Source organism: Culex pipiens, chromosome 2, assembly GCF_016801865.2.
Source record: "Culex pipiens pallens isolate TS chromosome 2, TS_CPP_V2, whole genome shotgun sequence".
NCBI lineage: Eukaryota > Metazoa > Arthropoda > Insecta > Diptera > Culicidae > Culex > Culex pipiens.
This window is the reverse complement of record NC_068938.1, coordinates 47922052-47930758: the sequence shown is the minus strand read 5'-3', so window position 1 is coordinate 47930758 and position 8707 is coordinate 47922052. Positions and strand designations below refer to the sequence as shown.

General features: G+C 35.3%; 1 protein-coding gene across 1 annotated transcript; it reads left to right on the top strand.

The window, feature by feature from the left end:
- Nucleotides 1–360: 360 nt before the first annotated feature.
- On the top strand, nucleotides 361–2240 carry LOC120428322 (tubulin gamma-1 chain). Its single transcript, XM_039593319.2, has 3 exons — nucleotides 361–598; nucleotides 662–864; nucleotides 926–2240. The coding sequence occupies exons 1-3, from the start codon at nucleotides 550–552 to the stop codon at nucleotides 2036–2038; spliced, it is 1365 nt and encodes a 454-aa protein (XP_039449253.1). The 5' UTR covers nucleotides 361–549; the 3' UTR covers nucleotides 2039–2240.
- Nucleotides 2241–8707: the final 6467 nt, after the last annotated feature.

Genomic DNA, 8707 nt, shown 5'->3' with positions numbered 1-8707 from the left:
AATTTTTTTAGTATTTACACCCTTACCAAAAATCATGATTTTTTGAGTTCCAAATCCCACTTTTCATACGATTTTTCGAGTTCAGGTACTACAACCATAAAAATGGTTATATGGGTTGAACTGAAAAATTCGTATGAAAAGTGGGATTTGGAACTCAAAAAATCATGATTTTAGGTAAGGGTGTATTTATTTTGTTGAAATTTGATATGTACATACAAATAAAAAATCATTTAACCTAATTTTCATTTATTTTTAATTATCGTACAAGGCGTTACCAATTTTTGAAAAGGCCCAGTAAACATCCCAACCCCTCTTGCCCGCGAGCTGTCACCGCCGAATCGCGCGTAACGTCAACACAGGGCCACCCATTCGTAACGACTTATTCAAACGCAAAAAGTCAAGCATTTTCCGCGCAACTTTTTCTGCAAATCGTGAATTTTATGTTTTCCGCAGATTCGTCGCAAAATTCCGCACGCAAAATCGCCGCTTTCGTGGCCGCGCCTAGTTGTGTAAAGTGACCTTTTCCTCCTGCGAAGTAGGACCGCCAGCATGCCGAGCGAAATCATCACCCTCCAGCTGGGCCAGTGCGGCAACCAGAGTGAGGTTCTTGTTTTTGTGAGTTTTGGACGGAATCTTAATGTACTTTTTCTTTGTTTTGCAGTTGGGTTTGAGTTTTGGAAGCGGCTTTGTTTGGAGCACGGCATTTCGCCGTCCGGCGTGCTGCAGGACTTTGCCACGGACGGGATCGACCGGAAGGATGTGTTCTTCTACCAGGCGGACGACGATCACTACATTCCGCGGGCGGTGCTGCTGGATCTGGAGCCGCGGGTGATCCACACGATCATGACCTCGCCGTATGCGAAGGTAGGGTGGTTGGTTGTTTGATTGGGGTTTTGGATTAATTTGGAATTTGCTCTTCTTGCAGTTGTACAATCCGGAGAATGTGTATCTCTCGAAGGACGGTGGTGGAGCGGGAAACAACTGGGCTTCTGGGTTCAGTCAGGGGGAGAAGCTGCACGAGGAGGTGTTTGATATCATAGATCGCGAGGCGGACGGCAGCGACAGTTTGGAGGGGTTCGTGCTGTGTCACTCGATAGCTGGAGGAACTGGGTCCGGAATGGGATCGTACATCATGGAGCGCCTGTCGGATCACTTCCCGAAGAAGCTTGTCCAGACGTACAGTGTGTTTCCGAATCAGGACGAAATCAGCGACGTCGTCGTGCAGCCGTACAACAGTCTGTTGACGCTGAAGCGGTTGACGAGCTGCGCCGATTGCGTGGTCGTGCTGGACAACACCGCGCTGAACCGGATCGCAACGGACAGGTTACACCTGGAGAATCCCAGCTTCACCCAGATCAACACGCTCGTGTCGACGATCATGTCCGTCAGCACAACAACCCTGCGATATCCTTCGTACATGAACAACAACCTGATCGAACTCATCGCCCCGCTAATTCCAACTTCCCAGCTGCATTTCCTCATGACCGGTTACACTCCACTCTCAACCGATACGGACACCGTCAGCGTACAAAAGACCACCGTGCTGGACGTGATGCGGCGTCTGCTGCAGCCAAAGAACATGATGGTCTCCACCGGCCCGGACAAGACCAACCACCACCGCTACATCTCCATCCTGAACATCATCCAGGGCGAGGTCAACCCGACCCAGGTGCACAAATCGATCCAGCGCATCCGCGAGCGCAAACTCGCTCAGTTCATCAACTGGGGACCGGCCAGCATCCAGGTCGCCCTGTCTCGGAGCAGCCCGTACGTCCAAAGCACCCACCGCGTGTCCGGCCTCATGCTCGCGAACCACACCAGCATCTGCTCTCTCTTCGAGCGCGCCCTCAACCAGTACGACAAACTGTGCAAACGAGGTGCCTTCCTCGATCAGTTCAAGCGCGAGGACAAATTCAAGGACGATCTGAGCGAGTTTGACGAAAGCCGCGACGTCGTGGACGCGCTCGTGCAGGAGTACGAAGCGGCCACCCAGGCCAACTATCTCAGCTGGCACGCTAAAAAAGCGACCGGTGAGTAAGCGCCCGAGAGAGTCTTCCCCCATTTGTGAATCGTTGTGCCAGATGATGTTACAGCATGTTTTCCTATGTTCAATTGTTGCGCACAAAAATGTCGTCGCCACCCGTCACAAACCCCAGTTATACGCTTAAAAATCAGCCTGTCTTGCTCTCTCTACCTTGAAGGTAGCAGGGGAACTCTCGAATAAACTAACCAAGCACAAATGATGTGTTTTTCTCTCGGACTGGAATCTCTTAAATCGCAAATATCGCCTAGGACTAACCGAAAGTGAACAAGGTGCGAATTATAGGGAAAAATTAGCAAAGAAAGGAAAGATCCCGAACGAATGTGAGTCCGGATTTAACGATGACGCACCTGTGCATGTTTCTAATAAACAATATTATTAATTTAGAATGGAGAGTTGTGTCAACCTTTTGTGTCTCAATTCCGGTGGTGTATCACATATCCTTGAAAATTTTTATTTAGTTCAACAAAATATTCTTCTTTCATAAGTTTTAGATTCCCCGTCCATGATCACACTATGTGAAAAACAAAACAAAATCCAAGCTAAAATTGAATTGAAGGGGTGATATTGGGTCATACAAATTTGGGATAGCCATAGCCACAAAAGGCGATAACTCAATAGGTTAGATCTCGAAAGGCGAAAATTCACAACGCGAAAAAGGAGACTCATCACGGCAGGCGAAAACTCTCAAGAAAAGTTGAATAGTGCTATCTAAGCCTGCTCTCACGCACACTAGCACACCATTTGTTTTGCTGGCGGGTACAAAATTTAACCTCAATCTTTTTCGTGTACGTACACGCAATACATGTGCACGTAGATAACTCTATTGCGGTTTGATCGCGTGTTATCGGGTACACTTGAGGTTCTTGGAGGAATTTTTTTTAAGATTAACACATTAGAAATTAAAAAAAAATGGATGTCAGAAAAATTCATAAAATTTAAGAAATTTCAAACATTTAGAGCTTCACATCTTTTATTGTTTGTGAAGCTTTTTACATTTTAAAGTTTTTAATTTTTTATGAATTGAAAAATAAAAAAAATAAAAAATATGAAAATCGATGCCTATAATATTTAGTTTGTTTTTTATGAGTCCTGGAATTTTAAAAATTCATAAACTTTTCTTAAATTCTTACATTCTTAAATTCTTAAACTCTTAAATTCTTAAATTCTTAAATTCCTAAATTCTTAAATTCTTAAATTCTTAAATTCTTAAATTCTTAAATTCTTAAATTCTTAAATTCTTAAATTCTTAATTTCTTAAATTCTTAAATCCTTAAATTCTTAAATTCTCGATTAAATTTTCAAAAGGTCCTATCTGCATAGGAAACCCATGAGGGATAGGTTGTTTTGAAAATTTAATCTAGAATTCTTAAATTCTTACATTCTTAAATTCTTAAACTCTTAAATTCTTAAATTCTTACATTCTTAAATTCTTAAATTCTTAAATCCTTAAATTCTTAAGTTCTTAAATTCTTAAGTTCTTAAATTCTTTAATTTTAAATTCTTAAATTCTTAAATTCTTAAATTATTAAATTTTAAATTCTTAAATTCTTAATTCTTAAGTTCTAAAATTTATAAATTCTTAAATTTTTAATTATTTAAATTCTTAATTATTTTTGTTTTCTTAAATTCATAAATTCTTTAATTATTTAATTCCTCAATTCTTTAATTCATTAATTCATAAACTCTTTAATTTTTAGATTTTTAAATATTTAAATTCCTAAATTTTTAAATATTTAATTATTTAAATTCTTAAATATTATTGTTTTCGGTAAAAGACATTTTTAGAAGAAAGTGATATAAATTTCGTGTTTCGATTTTCCAGAGTGTTACTTTGCTGGGTGATGAATAGAGAGAATGCGTAACGTGATTTTCGAATGATCCCAATTTGTTTACATCCACAAAGTAGGAGACTGTTCAAGCACAAGCATGACTTTTTTCTTACTGGTATATGAGCTGTTTTATAATCAATAGTATGTGTTTTATTCAGGGTGACCACTCAAATTCTATTTTCAAATTCCCGACTTTTTCCCGACTTTTTTCCAGACTTTTCCAGAATGCTCAAATAATAGGCATTTCTTATCTAAAGAAAGATTTCAAACATAAAACTTTCTATAAGACAGTCAATAACCACCACCGAAAAAAAAAACTCAATGAATTTAAAAAAAAATCCAAATTTAGGCATGTTTTGTAAATACAGAAATTAAACAACAAATTAAAAAAAAACTTCAAAAATGGAATTTCATTATTATGATTCAGAGTAGAAACACAAACAATAAGTCTTAGAAAAAATAATCAAAAGTTCAACAATACTTATAACTTCCATGTCATTTTTTAAATTGGCAAACGTATAGTTTGTGATACTTCGTTTCAACTGGAAATGACAAAAAGTTAAAGATAAATGAACTTTTTTTTAAAACTTCATCATCATTTTAAATCAAAGAATGATTAAAACATAGTAAGATTTTTTTCTTAAATTTTGCTTACTTTCGGTAACCCCTTAGCTACAAGCAACAATTGTTCCAAAATGGATTATGATGTAACACACAGCTGAAAGGAACTCCAAAACACTGTTATGTATTCCAAAAGAACTTATTGTTTAATGATAATTCACCAATAAAACCGAATTGAATTGAATTGAATGATTAAAACACAATTTCTGTTATTATTCATTCAAAGGATTTAGAAAAATGTCAAGGAATGTATAAAAAAAAATGTTTTTGCCAAGTTCTCTTTTTAATTTTGTAATTTTTGATATTGAATTTTCAAATCAATGTTAAATTATCTAGTGGTCACTATTTAACTGTTTTTTTTTTCAATGAAAATTCAGTTTGATATGATTTTATGTTGTCCCACTTATTTTAAGCAAAATGTTTGAAGAGACAATTTTTTTTAAACGATTTTGCAATAACTCAAAATTTCTTGGATTATTTTTTGCAATTTAAATATTTTCTTTATGTTTTTAAAACGTAAAAAAGTTTTTCAATTTTGGATTTTATTCGATATTTATTTTTTTCCGAAAACTGAAAATCAAGCTTAATCTATGGTTGGTAATTTACCCATACTCACAAAAAAAAAGTTCAAGGGCAACATTTGGGAAAAAAACATATTTTAAATTACTAAAAGAATTAAGTTAAACAATTAAAAATATTCACAAAAAACCTTTGGAATCTGTTTTCAAATATTCATTTATGTGACAAAATTAAATTGAATCATAATTCTAAGCTGGCCATTAGGCTCTATTTTTATATTAGTTTTTCATTAACTTTACCTCTTGTTTGATGAACAAAAAATAATAGCGATCATTTGATTCATAAAAAATGTTATGAAAATCTATGTCAAAGACTCCAATATTCATTAAGATTTTGAATGCCTTTAACAGCTTTTCTATACTCAAATATATTAAAATAGTGAATAGAACCTTAAATTTAAAGTAAGTTACTAAAGCAGAAATGAGTGAATTCAATTTGAAAATTGTACAAAATATCACAAAATTATTCAAGAGTTAAAAATAATTTTCAAGCAAATATGCTCAGAATTCCCAATTTTAGAAAAAAAAATTCTTAAATTCCCGACTTTTTCCCGATTTTTGGCGGATTTTGGCAAATTCCCGACTTTTTCCCGACTTTCCCGATTTCCCGACTTGAGTGGCCACCCTGAAGTTTTATTTTGTCTAAATTTTGACATTTTTTGCTGGAAAATTGTCGCGTTTCGATAGGTTAGAAGAGATTTTTCTTTTCTACGGGTGACGAAGAACTGCGGCGAGAGTGTAATTCTGCGATGTCGCAGATAAATTCCCTGGCTGATTTTGGAATCCTGCAGCTCTTCCTGATCCAGCGAAAAAACATCGCTAATTCTAGCGAAGCTGATCCAACAAACAAAAAGGATTTTCACTTAACCAGGTTTTCAAACGGAATCAAACAATAGAGACAGCTGGATACAACCGCATCGACTCTATAAACAACTTCCATTCATAAAGATAAAAGAATACGATCTCACCTTCAACTTTCTTAAGGTTTCTTGACTTCAACCCCAGATTTTCAAAAGCCACAAATTTTTCATTCTTGCAAAAAAATAAAAAAAATAAACAATTTTTAATGATCGATCACAATACTCTCTACTTTTGGCGAATAGTAAATTGGTTCCACTTCGACAGTTCAAAATTGAGGCCGTTTTGCGAACCACTATTCAGCACCCAGTTACTTTGGTGAGGATTATAAAAAAACGAATTGTATTAAAATCCCCAGATTTATGATTTTTTATATAGGTATTCGATTTTTTTAATCTTATGATTTGAACATGTTGAACACGTTTTAAATTGAGATTTTGTTTTTCTTTGAGCGTTTTTTTTCAATAGGGGTGTTTGCGTTCCTTTCGACGGAGCCATTAAACATAAACGATTTAATTTTTTTAGTCAATTACTTCTGTATTGATATTTTCACTATGCAAAAATTGTGCTTTTAAACTATTTTGTATGTCAGTCGCGATTTTCGCGATTAGGTTTTAAGTCGGCGCGGATTTGACGCGGATTTTTTTCGACTTTTCCGTAACAACCAGCCGGGTCCTAAGATAACAGTTTTCGTGAGTTGCGCGTATTCACCGCCAGATGGCCGATGAGCCTCGTCGGAGTCCGCCCATTAAATACGCAACTCAAAATTTGCATGGGAAACTTTTATTTCGTGACGGCTTTCGCGGCACGCTCATTTCAACTGTTCTAGACTAATATTTGAACGTGGCGTATCTCTAAACAAGATTTTTAAGAAAATGATTCCAGTCTGCTTATTTTGTCGTTTTTAACCGAAACAAGGCCAAAACTATTTTTATTTAAACTATTCGCCATTGCCAAAAGTTTGGCTAGATAATATATAAGGCCGCCATCTTAGGCCCACTGGGCCCACAAAAAGGGGTACACTCAGTTTGTATGGCAGCTGTCAACATGTTCCCGGGCTGGTAACAACCCTTTTTTCTGCAATTGGGTCCTTAAATTAAGCTTAAATTTGTGATATTATTTTTCACAACAATAAAGCTTATTTTTCTAAGTACAACGGCCGCAAAGGATTTAAAATGTATTTTTAATTGAATTTAAAAAAAATAACTTCACGGCCCTTCTTGTCAGAAAAGGTCCTACATGACTGCTCGTTCCAAAGGGTTTAATCCAGCGAAAAAATATTATCTTGTAAATTTTTTTTTGCATTAAAATGAAAAAAAGTGATCATAAATGGTTTTTAATCGTGATTTTTACCGATGTACATAAACGTTGACATAGGGCTTTAGGACCCAATTGATGATAAAAACATTGAGAATTTCGAAGAATTCCATGAAACATTAAAAACACAATTCATTACGTTTTTTGCTGGTCATCAGGTATACGAATTTTATTTTACTGTTTTACCTTGTTTTCTTTTTTAATCAATATTTTTTTCTCATTGGAAACAACTCTGAAAAATACATAGTTTTTTTTGTTTTGTTTTGCTTTTTTCCTTTATTTATCTCTACTACAAGTTGAAACGTTTTCTTTATTTTTCTTCTTCACGATGTTGCTGCTTGCTTGTCGCTTGTCGCCCTCGCTTTTCACATTTGTCACAGATTTTTATGTTCTTCAAGAGATTTCCTTTATCGCGTTTTACTTTCCGTTTGCTAAAATTGTGTTGTTCTCGTTCATTTGTGTGATTATGCGCGCGAGTCTGTGTTCGATTTGTTTTGTTGTTTTTAGCAGAAATATATTTGCGTATGGCAGAAGAAGAACAATGATTGGACCTATTTTTTTTTATTTTATTTTATGTTTTTTTTCACGTCTTCGCCTGCTTGCGTTTTTGTCTCGCTACTATTTTGGGTTAAAAGAATTTTTGCTACTTATTGATGTGATGACCTTCTTTTGTTTTTTGTCTCTCTCAGTTGTGGTTGTGTGTGTGTGTTGATAAATAATTTCTTTTTTTTGTATTGTTTTTTTTTGCGTTTATTTTATTCTTTCGATACCATTAGTGCACATTCAAACACACATTGTTTCCATTACTCTTGCTTTGCTTCCTGTTTTCAGTTTCTTAACACGACGGGATGGTTTACCACTTATGAAAGGGGGTTTCGCCCTTTGTTCAGTTTCGTTTCGTAATAATTAAATTTTTTAGGTACGTTTTCGAAATATTTTTTATAATTTTTTTCTCAACTTTTTTCCGTTTTCTCACAGATATATAAGATTAAACTTGTGCTTTCTGATTAGCGCGTGGTTGCATTTGCTGGTGTGTGTGTCAGTAATGGAAATAAAAGGTTGCCACTGTTTTTTTTATTTTGCTGAAGGGGGAAAAGGGAAGCATTGGAAAGGCATAAAATAAGTTGGTTCAGATATTTACAGCTTGTTCTAAATAATAAATAAGAAAATATAATTGTTTTATCTTTTTTTTAGTTTCTCTCTGTATTCTTACACAGCTGAATGCTTAAAAAATAACTTAACAATGAGTATTTTTTGTAGATTTTTACACGGAGTTTTTTTTTATACTGTTTTTGGTATCATTTTTCAGGTTTTTCACAATCCACTACTAGTGCTTACTTGTTTTTGTTTTTTTTTATGTTCGCGCTTTATGGCAGTTGCTGAAACGACGATATTTTGCTATTGTTCTGTCCTCGCTCTTTGCCATTCGGTGTAACTTTTATTTTGTTGTTTAGAGGGTA

Coding starts and splice junctions, on each gene's coding strand:
- LOC120428322 (XM_039593319.2), top strand. CDS start 550: ATGCCGAGCGAAATCATCACCCTCCAGCTGGGCCAGTGCGGCAACCAG. Junction 599..661: donor GGGCCAGTGCGGCAACCAGA/GTGAGGTTCTTG, acceptor TTTGTTTTGCAG/TTGGGTTTGAGTTTTGGAAG. Junction 865..925: donor TGACCTCGCCGTATGCGAAG/GTAGGGTGGTTG, acceptor CTCTTCTTGCAG/TTGTACAATCCGGAGAATGT.